Below are 15,825 nucleotides of genomic sequence, written 5' to 3'. Positions count from 1 at the left end.
ATCATCTTCTGATCAAGTGAGTGTATAGTTACTTTCTTCTAACACATAAATATAAAGTATTAGCTATGAAATACGTACTATGTGTTATATATTATTTTTCTATTTGAGATGGGCTTGGAATTGATGTTTTTATACGGGTGTTAAATGATTTAAATTGTGCTTGTATTTATATCTACAAAAATGTTGGGTAGAACATGGATAGATGGAATAGTTGGTGACGATGCGACTTCGTGCCTATTAAGTAAAGCTTTGGTGACGATGCGACTTCGTGCCTATTGAGTAAGCTTTGGTGACGATGCGACTTCGTGCCTGTTTGATAAACCTTGGTGACGATGTGACTTCGTGTCTGTTGTGTAAACCTTGGTCACTATAAGACGTAGTGCCTATTGTATGAACCCTGGTGACTATGTGACGTAGTGTCTATTGTATAAACCGTGGTAACAAATGGACCTTGTGCCAATTCCTTAGGTAAATCCTTAGGAATGAATGAATGAAGGATAGTGGATTCTTAGGGTAAAGCCCTGAGAAAATAAAGGAGTTGTGGGGATGGGTATTTGGGTTGATTGTTTGATAATTGAATATAATAAATGTATTATTATGGGTTGAAAACCCTATATGCTCACCAGGCTCCCAAGCCTGACTCACTCAGTTTTCTTTGCATTACAGGTAATGGCACAAGGGTATAAGTTGGTGGACTGGACGAGAGATTTTGGATTATAGATCAGTAGTTATAAATAACTGTTGTAAGGTTTATTTTATATTGTTTATGCTTTTGGTCTGTATCGAACATGACATCCCGAGGTTTTATTATTTAATGAAAATACATTCTCTTTGAGAATTTTTTTGATAAATGGTTATCATATTTTTGTTTTTGGGAACAAATTCCGCAACAGTTTTCTTTAAACGATTACTCTGATTTTAAAAATAAAGCATAAACAAATCGGTTTTTTCTAGCCGTAAAATTTGGGGATATCACAGGCATTAATTTCAATTTCTTACAACGTGGATTATAACCTTAAGTAATTCAGATTTGTAAATCAAAACCCAAATGAAGCATCAAATTCAGTTTGTCTCACAACATAATTATAAAATGACCGTAAATTTCAACATGAATTCAAATTTTCTTGGTTTTATGTTTGTTGTTACAAGTTTAATGTGAAGGCTAAATGCCTTAGCTTGTGTGAGTGTGAATTTCTTTACGTAAAGGTGTATGGGTTGTATGTTAAAGGGTAAATGTCACGAAAGTTATTATGTTATTAGTTTTTTTTTACAATTTTGACATTATATTATCATTTTAACTTGAACATCTTTATATAATTGATCATCTTCCTCGAGTAATAACACTCATTTAGGCTTCTGAAACGGTTGGGATTGTCTTCGCCTCTTTTCTACGACCACCCTTTGTTGACATAGTATATGCCTTCTTCATCATCTATCTATCCTTCTCTTCTCATGACTTCTTCTTCTCCTCATCCCACCACAACTCTACCACCGGCACCACCACCGCCATAGCTCGCGAGCTCAACCACCACATTAACCAAATCGTTTACCTCAATTTTTTTCCTTTTCCTTTTCTTTGTTAAAAGACATGGGTTAGGAAAGATTGACTATTGATACATGGATGATGTTGATCATGCGCTCTATAGGATGAGAATTCCCAAAGACTTTTACGGTGTAATGGAAAATCTTAAGATTATATCATATGATAAATTAAACATTTGTTGCTTCCATCATCACTTTAATGCTTCACAAACCTTTGAGCTCTTTATATATGTCGATGATCATTGATGTTCGATTGCTCAATATCAATCGGAAATCTTTGGATTATAGAAATATTAATATTAATATTTTCTATTTATTGTCTTATTCTTTATTTTTTTAATTATAAAAATATTAATATTAATATTAAACAATGTAAAAAGAAAACTATAATGGAAAAAAAGTCTTTAGAAGATTGTCTAAGACCAACACCATAAAAACTTTTCTCTTTTGGATTAGTGATGCAAATTGAAAATGTTTTTGATCCATCAATAGTTTTGGGCAAATAATAAAGACCAAATTTATACTTCACTCTAAAATAAATAACATGTCGGAGTCATAATATAAAGTTTAAGTTTAATCATTTTACTTGAATTTTTAACCAAAATCGTTAGAATAAGAATAAATTTGTAAAACAAAACTTTTTTAGACCAAAATCACAAAAACCAACCACACTCAAAGATCAAAAATATAATTTACTCGATATCTATATATATATATATATATATATATATATATATATATATATATATATATATATATATATATATATATATATATATATATATATATATATATATATATATATATATATATATATATATATATATAACTTCTAGAAATATGATGAGTTTTTTGTATTACTATAAACTAGTTTGCAAATAACAAAATCAACTCTTTAAAGTATGTTTATACACATTTGTATTCCTGAAATTACATCTTAAGTAATAAAAATACAAAAATCGCATAAAAAAGCAAACCAATCTTAATCAAATCATAGTTTCGGTAGTTTGGCTCAATAACACTACACACGAATTTGTTAGTGTATGTAGGAAAACCCATTTATATTCTCTAACTATAGTCTATATATATAAAGCTTAGAGAAGGTTTGCGTCGAATGAAGAAAACAGAGAACTCTTTACAATGAAAGATAAAGAACTCCTTTTGTTTTTGACAATGTTGCCCTTGGGATTTAGTATTTTACTTTGACCACTTCTAATTGATGATTTTGTTGGCCTTCCAAATCTATGACTCCTCTTTGCAAGATCTTCAAAGCTCGTTAAATTTGCAAGTGATCCAAATGATTCGGACTTCCCTTGATAGTACTTTGATAAACCTCTCCTACATAAGATTCAAGAAACTTATGATTAACAACTTGTAGTTTACCGTGTCAAAAACTTCTTGAAATAATAGAAAACTATAAATTTTCTTAACGTTTTAAATAATAGACAACTATAAATTTTGTCAACATTTTAAATACAACATACATACTGAAAACAATATCTCACCTGATAGGTAATTGTGCCATAAGCTCGGATAACCTATACAGTGGACCATCGGGAGATGATGTCGAAGAAGTGTCATCAATCGTTTCAATGGATGACAATGTCTCTAAAGAATCACATGAAACTTCTATGCAATTTTCGACAAAATCATATTCAGGATCAGTAATATTAACTTCTGTCTGAATCCATTGAATTTGTCTAGATTGGCTACTTTCCTCATCACTTGAACTAAATCTCATTCTTTTTCTAATATTTGATTATCCTTACTATCACCAATTGATTATTATGAACAAAACTTGATGCATAGAATGAGATGTATATAGGGGTTCTTTGTTATGATGTTGAAAAGGGTATTGGGATGTAAATATATTACTTGGGGTAGGTGTAGGGGTAGGGTAGGGAAATGTCGGGTAGCATAGGTGATGAATAAGGTCCATGTTAAATTCCAACACTATCATATCTAGTCACCAAACCTTTCCATTTATGGAATTCCCTTAGAATGAGGACGCAAATTGCCATAATTTTAGGTAATATGTGGATAGCGTTCGTGCGTGTCGAGCTCTTTGAATTGAAATGATTATTATCTAGTTTTTTAGATAATAATCTATTTAAATTTTTAAAACCCCTTTGGTTATTGTGTTAGACATTTATTTGTAATTTTAGTCCAAGTTTTGAACTAAGTGTAAAACTTTTTTTGTTATTGTGATAGACATTTATATGCGATTGAAACCTCCATGACTTTAATAATGAGTTTGCAGTATCTAAGGCGAGTCTACAAAAACCCTTTTGCAGACTCGTGCAGAACCTTTCTGCAAACTCGTTGGTAATTATTGAAAGTGGCAATTTTTTTTGGTATTTTTTGCAAAATCTCTTATTTAGAAATCAAACTTATAAAAGTTTAGACATAACGACAAACATACTTGCAATAAATTGAAACGAACGGTAACTACATGTATGAGTTTTTCACAACTTGTACCAAAATTGCAGATAAACATCAACCTCATGACCCAAAATTATAATTTACTTAAATATATAATATAGACTTTTAAATAATGATAGAATGAGACAATATTAGTGCCTTTTGGGCAAACATATATTCTTCCATTATTTAATAAAACTAACAACGAATCTGATCCACAAATGAAGGCATGGATGAATAATCAATGATTTAAAATTATGTGGTCAAGGTTTCATCCTTGTAATTGCCTACTCACATTTCTTCAATAACAAGTGATGTTAATTAAACAAAACTTTTGACTTTCATTTAGGTCCGTTCATTGTGCTTGCGATAAAATTTGAAAAATATCACATTTATAATACTAATCATAGTATTAAAATCATTTTTAAGCGGACAAAACAGGGGTAGCTACATTGGTGCAAGAGTGGGCCTTGATCCATCCCATATAAATTTGAGGTGAAATATATTATATATAAAATTCATATTTCTATTGAATAAAAAATGCAAAGAGTGTGAATTGTATCCATTCAAAACTTAAATTCCTAATGAATGAAATAATCTACCTACTGAGACATGTCGATTAAAGAATTAAGACAACAATTTTTTGAATAGATCAAATTGTATTTCAATCTCCATGGTGAATTCTTCATTCATCAAGTTAGTATATTAATATTTTTTTATTGTCTTAGTTAATCAATTTATTCCATCTTAAACAAACAATTTACTTTAAAATCATATATTGTTACATGTTGTTACCATTCGAAGTATATTGCTATTTATTCATATTTTGTAAATTATTTGGTCTACCCTAAAACAAAATCATGGCTACGCCACTGTGACTATATCTATATGTGTATATTGTTGCTTATTTTATATAATCAAAATATAAAACGCGGAAGAATAAACTTTTGATCTTTAATCTCGAATCTAATTAAAAGAAAACTTAAACATGAAAGAACAATTACAAACCCGATTTCATTATGATCTTCGGATCTGAATAACTAGGGTTGGGTTTTCCAGATGATCTCAAGAGTTCTCTCTAAAATCTCTCAGCAAACCCTAAACGAATTTTCATGTGTATTTCTTGTGTTGCTTTGGTCATCATCACATTTAATCTAATAAATAAAGATCTTTTTGCACATGTCATATTCTTATTCATTTTGCCACATGTAATTTCATGATTATTTAAATTAACTTTTATTCCACGTACATGTCATTTTATGGTTTTTCTATTTTATTAAATTTCATATATTATTTAAATCTAATAATAAATTCATATCAATTTCATTAATGGAATTTCCTTCTAATTTCAAAATTACTAAATTAAAATTCCATTAATTTCCTTTATTTGTTTATCTAAATTATTGTTTTAAATTTAAAAGAAAAAAAACACTTTAATTTTTATAATTATAAAATTTTCTCACTTTTCTTATAAATTCAAACTTCTCAAATATTTTAAATTTTATATTTAAATTTTCATTTAAATAAAACCATGTAATACATGGGTCACACATCTAGTATATTTATAGATGGATATAAACCCTAATGTGAGAGATAGAAGGGATCTTGAGGATATTGAGTCAAACCAGGAACTCAACCCACAATGTAAGTAAATATTTTATAAATCGGTCCATCAACAATTTATATTCTTACCACAAAAAACTGTATTTAATGATAGCATTACATATTTAGATGATATGGTCCCACAATTATCTAACAATCTCTCGCTGGACCACAAATATATAAATGTATATATAATTGTATAAGCGCTTTAATGAATGTTATCATAATATTGGTAACCTTAAACAATCTTGTCCACTAATCATAATAGTATAGGATCAAAGCGGACTTCGTTACAATTTACGTAACTAAACATATCAATAGTCACATATACACATATAACTAACGACATAGATTAAATATGATGTGTGGTTTTAAAATCTAAATAGATTTCCAGCGAGTTCCTATTTAACATGAAGTGAAATCAAACTTCAAATAAGTGCAACTAATATTGGAGTTAACCAAATTCTTAATTATGTATAGAAAAACATAATTGTTGTTAAACAACACATAAAGCACCATAAAACTCTCACTAAAACCAAATATCACATCAACGTGTGTAGTATGCTCATGAAAGACCTAGGGAGGTAATCCCTTTATGATCTGATCCGCTTTTATGGAGTTTATTCATATGTGTTATATATTTCCATTTTGCACTATTGTATTGTTAGAAGGAAACTTGATGTCAATATGTTTTGACTTAATAGAACTTTTGTTGTTGGAATATAACATTGTTGACTTATTATCACAACTTTATTGGTCTTTCAATACCAATAATGTGTAGCCTCATGACAAATTTATGCAACCATATTCCATGCTACAAATTATGTTGTCATTATGGAAGAAGCTACCAAAGTCTATTCCATGAAATGGCTTATCATGCTAAAATGTAAAAGTATCCCAATATGGATCGGTAACTATTTTTGCATCTAATAAAATCATATTCGTAATAAAAATGATCTCCAAAACATCTGATTTCCTATAAGTGAGCATATAGCCTTTTGTTATATATAGATATCTTAAAGTCCATTTGGCTACTTTCTTATGATCCAAACTTAGTTTGCATAGATATCTGCCCAAAACCAGAAAGATAAATTTACTCTCACTTAATCTGTAAAGGAAGTGATCGAGCGATGAAAACCAAGAGGTGGGATTGGAAGCAACCATCCTTTGAAGAAAGCGTAATAGCTCACTGGTCTAGCTCCATGGCACCAAAAATGTATCAGGGCTCAAGTGATTCACCGAAGCGACGAGACGTTGAAAGCAGCTTTTTCAAGTGTCAGTACTGGAACGTTCTATCAATTAGAAGGTTTTGGTGACAAGACCTGGAGATATCAGAAGTGAGAATGCTGACATAAGTAACGATAAATCCTGTGAAAACACGATCGCCTGCTAGTAGAAGGTTTTTTTGCGTTCAGTCAATCTACGCAGAGTGAATCGGTCCCTAAGGAACCCCCGAAAGGGTTGCCGTCCGATGGGTACACGACAATGACAAAGTTACTTTGACTATAGAACCATGCCTGTCTGTTGGAGCGAATTGTATCATCGGGCCGAGGGCTGCCCCCTCTTCCCCTCACTCTTTTTTCCCTAATATGAACCTTGAGTCATCAAATCCTTTCTGACTCGGCCTAGCTCGGTTGCCCTACACGACTAGTGCTTCAAAAGGAGAAACTCTCGTCGTAGTTTGGCGACCTAAGGGGCGGACACTTTTTGTTATCTAAAGGCGAAGACTCTAAAGTGGGCGAACACTCGGCCCAACGGGCGAACATGTCGGGCTCCGGCTCCGCGCACCTATTGACACCTTTCGAAGCCAAAAGAGACAATAAATTAATGAAAAATGTTGTACCACGCATAGGATTTCCAAAGTTGAGGTTGTTGAGTTTGTGTATTCAGAATAGGAGATTGAATAACATTATCGATCATTGATTCATAATCTGCATATTATCAAAAAGACAATAATAGGAATCAAGATTGATTACTCCTTAAGGACAATGTTTTAACCTTGTTTCTTCCCCAAACTCAACATCCTAAAAGAATGTTGCTTTATCCTAAGTGCAAGGTGAATATTCATACAATTGAGAACTAACATAATGCCCTCATTCCATTACGTAAAGTTAATCTCATTAAGTAGATAAGTCATAACTATGATCAATGTTAGCAGATATAATACATTAATACCACAGTTCAAAAATAAGAAAATCTATTTTTATGCTCATTAATCCATAAATCGTAATCAATAAATTCAATTTATGACATCTTTACAAGGTATCGACACAACATTAATATCAAGTATTTGGACAGTAATACTAATTTGCAAGAGATAACCTTGTTTTAGAGATAAACATTGATAATAAATAATGTCAATTAACAAGCCCCTCTTTGGATTAACTTATTACTCACATGGAACCAAAAAATCGACACATGTTTATGAGTTTATCACCACATATATGTTTATTCGGCCAAATATCAGTCTACCTTTGGGTCGGCTAATACCCGTATTAATAAACACATAAACTATAATTTTGATAATAAGAATTGACAATGTATCATTTCAATTAATAAGTCCCTCTTTGGATTGACTTATTAATGACATGCAACCTAAAAATTGTCACATATTGATCATCAAACATGTGTTTATCCGACCAAATATTAATCTACCTTTAGGTCGATTAAAATTCGCATTAACAAACACATAAACAATAAAATTTAGCAATAAACATTGACAATAAATCATGTCAATTAATAAGTCCCTTTTTAGATTGACTTATTAATGGCATGACCCCTTAAAAAATTGTCAACGTGTTTAGTGTCATATATGTGTTTATCCACCCAAATATCAACCTACCTTTGGGACGGTTAGTATCCGCAATAATAAATACACAAAAAAAAACCCTGTAAATTAATTTCTCAAAAGAAATCACTTTGGTGATGTATTGTGTCATTTAATTTGCTTTGAAAATAACATGTCATAAATGTAATTTATTAGCAAATAACCTGAAGTATTTTGAATGTGTCTACCTTTAGGTCTAACACTATTCACTTAAACCATATGATATAAAACTTTAAGAATTTAGAGCATGTCTAATGGTTGAGCTATGCTATAGCTTAAAATTAATGTCACCTCATTATTCTATTAATTTTAACCTCTAAGTAAATGGTATCTCCAATGGTTAACCTCTTCATTAGTTTTTTCTTTAAATTTAACTAATATATCCTTATCTATTTAAAATGTTCTATGTAACCCCCTCCATTTAGTTAGTCATTTTGAAACACACATTGTATTAATCGTATTTTTATAATACCTCTAAAAGTTCGTAAAATGTCACAAAATATTTCATAGATAAATTATATAAAATGATAGATCAAATTAACTACTAAATAAATAAATAAATTGAAAACTAAAATATAATAAAGGGGTAAATTAAAATATTAATAGAAGATGAGAGGGTAAAATATACAAGAGGTTAAACTGTATTGACCACTCACTATATATTGGGCGTGTTTGGCAAAAGTAGTTGTTAGCTGGAAGCGGGTAGTGGTTAGCTGGTAGCATGTAGCAGGTAGCTGGTAACGGGAAGCTGTAGTTTTTATTTGTTATATGAATGTTTGGCAAAAGTAACTGGAAGCTTTTGAAATATATAAAATTACATAAAAGGACAATTGATTAAAAATAAATAAATATGTAAATATACTTTTAAGGGTAATTATGGAAATTGATTTCAAAAGCTCGGTAGCGTTTTGTTAAACGCTACATCAAGTAGCTTTTAGAATCGGAGCGTTTTGTTAAAAACTAAAAGCTAAACGTTCGTACTGCCAAACGAAGCTTTTAGTTTAAACTAGAGCGTTTTATCAAAAGCTAAAAGCTAGAAGCTCCGTGACAAACACGTCCATTGAATAGTCAATAAAAATAAGCAAAAAATGGAATGCTTCAATAGGAATAAATGTTAATTTATAAAAAGTCAATAGTAATAACTAATAAGCTATAAAAAAAAGCCCCCATTAGAAATGCTCTTATAATAAAATTAATTAAAACAATATATGTTACCTTTATAACAATATTATATAAATCACAAACCGAAAAAAAAAATCAATATCTATAAACAAAATAATTAAACAATATCAAGATTGTAAGAATAGAAATTTATTATAGCGAATATATCGGCGTAATATACAAAATCTCAAAAGTTTTTCTTATAAACTTGTGTTATATAAACACAAGAAAAAAAATGCTTCGACACAACACAATTTCATTAAAAAAAAATACAAAAGCAATACAGCCTTTGTATATATCTACAAAACAATAATGATTTTTTTATTAAATCTATATTGAGCAATAATAGAACTTATTATAAACATTATAATGAAAACCAAATTTGGTATGACCGTCAACCGGGATTTTCTTAATTTATCAATACCATAAAACAAAGTATAATGGTATCAATGAGATGAGATAGGAGGTGGAACTCATGAAGATGCGTAAGAAGAGGCAAATCCATCAAATAATAATAAAACATGAAAATAATGAAACTCAAAGAATGTAATCTTAACATAACGAGGAATAACAGGTGCGTTATTTCATAAACTAAGTTTAGAGATCTTAAACCAATAAAGAAAAATTCTAATAACAGATTCGAGTCAGTTCTGATACCAATTGTTGGTTATTTTATTTAATCAAAATATAAAATGCGGAAGCATAAACTTTGGATCTTTGATTAAAAGAAAACTTAAACATGAAAGAACGTTTACATACCTAATTTCATTATAATCTTCGGATCTTGTTAACTAGGGTTGGGTTTTCCAGTTGATCTCAAAAGCTCTTTCTAAAATCCCTCAGCAAACCCTAAACGAATTTCCATGCGTTGATTTGCTCCTCATCACATATATTTATAGATGGATATAAACTCTAATGTAAGAGATAGAATGGATCTTGAGGATTTTGAGTCAAACCGGAAACACAACCCACAAGATAAGTAATTATTTTATAAATTGGTCCATCAAAAATTTATATTCTTACCATAATAACTTGATTTAATGATAACGTTACATATTTGTATGATGTGGTCCCATAATTATCTAACATATATTGTATTGTATTCAGCCCATGTATAATTAGTCATGTATTGTCTTGGCCCTTTAGGTACTTAGCCCATTGTTTATTGTATATATACGCTTGAGTAATACATCATTCATTATAGGAAAATACGTTGACTTACATGGTATCAGAGCGTAACTCTCAACCCTAGCCACGTCCCCATCTTCCTTCCTGTCAATGTTCTTCTTCTTCTCCATTCTTTCTCTATTACTCTCTTCTTCATCACCATGACTGGTGAAAACAATTATTCTACAAAACCTACTCATAAGGCATATGGTATCACAAAATTTAAAACATATGTCCCTCTCTTTTTGGATCTCTCAGCTCGTAATTACAAACCATGGAGTTATCTCTTCCATGCTCACTACATCGCATATGGTGTTGCTGATCATATTGACACCACATACGATTCCCCAATTCCTCCCCATTTGCAAACATGGAGTGGCAAGAACTTGATCAAGTGGTCAAGTTGTGGCTGTTTGCTTCTATTTCTCAAGACTTGATCACTTCAGCCTACTCCATTAAAGCTTCTACTCGTAAAATCTGGATGAACTTACATACACTCTTCTATGATGATGTTGAGTCCACTAATATGCAGTTAGAAAATGATATGAGAAACATCACGGTGGGAAACTTAACCTTTCATGAATACCTTGACAAAATAAAGAAAATTATCGATTTACTTGAAGGTTTTGGTTAAAAAGTTAAGGATAGGAACATTGTTCTTCATGCCCTAAATGGACTCCCGGAGAAATACAAAAATGTTGTTGCATAATTCGCTTCTCAAAGCCTTTACCCACCTTTACTGAGATGAGATCAATGCTTTTGGATGAAGAAACGAGACTTGGTACCTCTCGTGTGATTGTTTCTTCTCACGAACATCATTCCTCTGCACCTTCGTTCTACACGCCGCAGCTACTCCCTCGTCGGCGACTCGTGGGGGCAGGGGTGACTTGTTGGATTAGATGTCTAACCTATAACTATTATTGGTTTGTACTCGACCCGAGAGTAGCATGGTCCATTTGGGTTGCACTTCACCGGAACAATTTGTATGGATAGTCTTTTGATAATAGTATGTCTATGGTTTATTAATATATTATAAGTTATAATATATTAATATGAAATTATATTATTTAATTAGTATTGATCAAGAATTAATTTAGAATTAATTTAGTGATCAAAATGAACTAATTAAATATGGACTCTAATATATATATATATATATATATATATATATATATATATATATATATATATATATATATATATATATATATATATATATATATATATACATACTAGCCGTTTACCCGCGCCAAGCGTCGGGTGCAAATATTTTTTTCCAGAAATTAGTTTGTAGAGACGATTAGCTCTTTTGCGCTAATAGTTTCCTACATCTAGGAGATTCAAGTGGAGACATTAAATAAACCAATTAACATAAAACATAATAACTCAATTTGTTCAAGAGAGGTTTTGATAATAAGCATCAAGTGAGATTCAAGTGGGGGCAATAAATAAAGTAATTCATAATTTTTTAAAGTCGGTTACATTAAATAAACATTATGAGAATTCATAAGCTTAGATAGATAATATTTATCAAATGTTCTTTGGCATAACATCTAAAGTATTGTGAGATTATTGTCCATAGTTAAAATAAAAATCTCCTTATCAAAGGGTTTTTGGCATAACGTCTTGAATGTTGTGAGATAATTGTCCATAGTTAAAATTGAAAATCTCATTATCAAATGGTTTTAGGCATAACGTCCCAAGTGCTGTCAGGTTATTGTCCATAGTTCAAATTAAAAATCTCCATAACAATAAATTGTATATATTTATGAATAAAAAACGTATGAATTAATTCTAAAAAGGATTAAGAATATTTAAAGTTTATTACCTTAATTTGATGATTTTAAATATTTTTTTAAATCTTTTTATAATAAAAAAAATCTTTTGTAAATGATAAATAAAAAATCTACCTTGACTAAATACATTACAAATATATGATCTCAAAGTAGCACTTTGCAAGGACTTGTAAATAGATCATGATGTCAATGGAAACTCTATGTTTAATTGTAAACACCATCAAATTTTTAACTGGAAATAAAGTCGATAAAAACATTAGAAACCTATATATGCAAACTTATCATTTGTTTTTTTAACACATGCTTATTTCTACTGAAAACAAAAATATTGACAAAACCCTTGATAACTTTGAGGTATAGACTTTGTCATTGTTGAACTTTTGTTTTTCAGGATTCATTAATATATTCATATTGTGACGTGATGTGGCATTGAAATTATGTTTCTAGTTACATTTAGTAAACCAAGATGCATAAATAACATTGAATATTTTTTATGTAGTAACCTCTAAAAATTTTTAACCAAATTTAGTGTTGATATTTTTGGCTAACCATGCTCTTTAAAAACATTTCAATTTGTAATTTGTTTGGTTTTAACAAACTATTTTCATTGATGGAAATCATATGTTTGATACTTCATATATATAGATATTAAACTTTTGATTATTTAGTATTTCTTAATCTTAGAGCATTGAATTTAATTAATAGGCTTTGTTGATTTTAATATATTAATTTAGTTAGTGGTCATTGAAAATCAAATAACCATAGTTTTCTTAATGATTTAGAAAATTTCTTTTCTATTTAGTGGTTAACCAATTATTAAATTATTGTGATTTCATGGTAAACTTCAATGACTTTTGCTTAAAAGTTATGTAAGACTAAAGGAGGGGTTCTTGGTAGTTGACATGGTTTTTAAACAATGATTGGTTGTTGTAACACGGTTTGACGTTTTAGACAAATATATAATTTCTTTGTGAAAATATACATGGATCTATTGCAACTTTTTGGAACTTGAATAAATGAAATGAAAAGAATGTAACGAATACCATAAATATGTAGCATGTTGATGTTTAATTTGTAAAACACATATTACCAGTAAATTCAACAAATGTTATGACTGACCACAAGAGTCAACGAACATTTGCATAACAAAACATTACATTTTTTCAATGAGGCAAGACGCAAAAACACCAGCCCATTCAAATAAAAAACTCTATGGTTTTTTTTTACTTACATCATGAGATAATAAATTGATACATTATACAAAAGCTTTGAAGAAAGTAGAATGCTATAATATAGAAATAAAAACACTACGTCACTATATTTTGCATTAAACCTGTTTTGGTGTAATCCCAACAAAAAACCATGTGAAAAATTGCTTCGAATTACATAACATGTATAAGAAAAATAACTCACCAATCACATAATCTAATAAAGGGAAAAATAATACCAAAAGAAAACGAAAGTATGTTGCTATTTCCAGCATTTAGCCTTAACCGGAAATTTTTATTGATTATTTGGAGGATTTAGGTTTATACTTTAGATATAATATAATATTTAGTACTCTATGGAAAAAAAATGATATAGTAATTTGGAATTTAGCTTGCGATAAATGCCTTTCCAAGTACTCTAACAACAATATAGTATCCAATATTTGATCTATAATGGTCGTGAGAGTATAATATGTTTTAACCACATATTACTAAAGTAATTGTATCTTTATACCTCAAGAATCACATTGGACGTACCCTGCTCGTTACTTGACATCATCCTTTTGAGCAATTTAAGCACCAAAGTTTAGCGATCATGTAATAAATCTTCTCTACATCAGTCATAACCATAAGAGAATATCAATGCTTCTCATTGTCAGGACACCAAAACAAATGAGTTTAAAACGAATTTAAATCAAAGTTCACTAAAATATCAAGTAATAAACTTCGAGTTTTTCTCAAATTCATTATTATTAACATTTTTATGCTCATAAACTTTGAGTTTTACACAAATGGGAATTGAACACAATGTTATTTTTCAAAAAAAAAGATGAAAAGAAAAACGGATACAATGAGTTGTTATTTTGTGAAATTCTAAAATACAATGACTTGGTTATTAGAACAGCCTACTTGACAACTCTTAGAACTTTATTTACTTTAAATTATAAAAGATTATAACATGTTTTATTTTCAAACAAATTATGAATTTCCCCATTCATATAAACTAAACCATCAACATGATCTTTCTATTAAAAAAGAGCACCAAAATGTTTGAAAAATATCAGTTATTTAAAAGACCTAATAATCAGAATGATAGGAGATACCTTCAAATTATGCTTTTTTGAATGCAATTTTGATATTGAATCCCAAAGATATTTCTATGGTATTGTATCAGATAGAACACCATGTCCACCTTCAAATTATTACAATAATGTTTGGAAAAAATGAAAAAGAAATACAAAATTATAATTTTATAGCTAGAAGGGTGTAACACACAACCTCATAAAAGGGCCACAACCACATTTAGAAGGATTATAAGATATAGACCATAATTGCTTTTGAAGACCATTATACGAACAAACAAAGACATAATCTATATAAGCAAAAAAAAAATTGTTTCTTTAAAAAAAATAAAAAGTTAGTTTAGCCCACTTTAAAACATTAGTATAAAGTAAGAACCCGGAAAGACACTCAATTGGTTGATACCACTTGAATAGGGAAATTTGATCCAAGTGAAATAGATCAGAAATCAGGGGAATAAATAGACTGTAAGAAGAAAAAAAAACATAAACATGAGAGATTGATAGATATTGTATCATACATGTAACCAAAAAAGCCCAAGACAAAAATCAATAAAAAGGTTTTTGCTTTCAGGTTTTGTAATCACACACATAGTTAGAGAAAAGAAGAAGGTGAGAGAGAGAGAGAGAGAGAGTTGTACAACACCATTTTTTTCTCGTGAACCTGCTGAGAGATGTATCAGTTGGCCAAAATGCTGATAAATATCTCAAAAGTAAAGTACATTAATTAATTATGGGAAAATAGATTACATTAGCTCACTATAAATTTTTGAAGCTGCCAAACACCACGTTTTGACATCTGTCATGACCAAAGTCACCACTAAACAATAATATCATATAATGTATTCACCACAAATGATGCAATTCCTATCAGATAGATGCAATGACCAAAGACATTTTCTATTCTCTACTTCAAATCAACAAATTATAATCATCAAGGTCATTTTGGAAGGAGATTATCATGATTGGAGTTTGTAGTAAAGAGAGAAAAAAACTTACCTCTTTCCAAAGAGGTTACTATC

The 15,825-nt window shown here is 29.8% G+C and overlaps 1 protein-coding gene and 1 long non-coding RNA gene across 2 annotated transcripts in view; both read right to left on the bottom strand.

The window, feature by feature from the left end:
• Positions 1-2,421: 2,421 nt before the first annotated feature.
• LOC111888057 (protein OXIDATIVE STRESS 3) lies at positions 2,422-3,452 on the bottom strand. The gene is made up of 2 exons (XM_023884166.3): positions 3,048-3,452; positions 2,422-2,880 (listed from the first exon to the last, which is right to left on the bottom strand). The coding sequence occupies exons 1-2, from the start codon at positions 3,281-3,283 to the stop codon at positions 2,637-2,639; spliced, it is 480 nt and encodes a 159-aa protein (XP_023739934.1). The 5' UTR covers positions 3,284-3,452; the 3' UTR covers positions 2,422-2,636.
• A 10,150-nt stretch (positions 3,453-13,602) lies between these two features.
• The window catches only part of LOC111888052 (uncharacterized), a 2,947-nt gene continuing 724 nt past the window's right edge, over positions 13,603-15,825 (bottom strand). The window contains exons 1-2 of the long non-coding RNA XR_002849022.3: positions 14,828-15,825; positions 13,603-14,335 (exon numbers count right to left, since the gene is read on the bottom strand). The exon at positions 14,828-15,825 is cut by the window's right edge and continues 724 nt beyond it. This is a non-coding gene — a long non-coding RNA (uncharacterized LOC111888052). The remainder of the gene's footprint in view (positions 14,336-14,827) is intronic.

This window comes from Lactuca sativa, chromosome 5 (genome assembly GCF_002870075.4).
Source record: "Lactuca sativa cultivar Salinas chromosome 5, Lsat_Salinas_v11, whole genome shotgun sequence".
Taxonomy (NCBI): Eukaryota; Viridiplantae; Streptophyta; class Magnoliopsida; order Asterales; family Asteraceae; genus Lactuca; species Lactuca sativa.
This window is presented reverse-complemented; position numbering and strand designations above follow the sequence as displayed.

Excerpts from the sequence above, each read along its gene's own strand:
- LOC111888057 (XM_023884166.3), bottom strand. The coding sequence starts at position 3,283 with ATGAGATTTAGTTCAAGTGATGAGGAAAGTAGCCAATCTAGACAAATT. Across the intron at positions 2,881-3,047 it reads ATGGCACAATTACCTATCAG|GAGAGGTTTATCAAAGTACT; the intron begins GTGAGATATTGT and ends AATCTTATGTAG.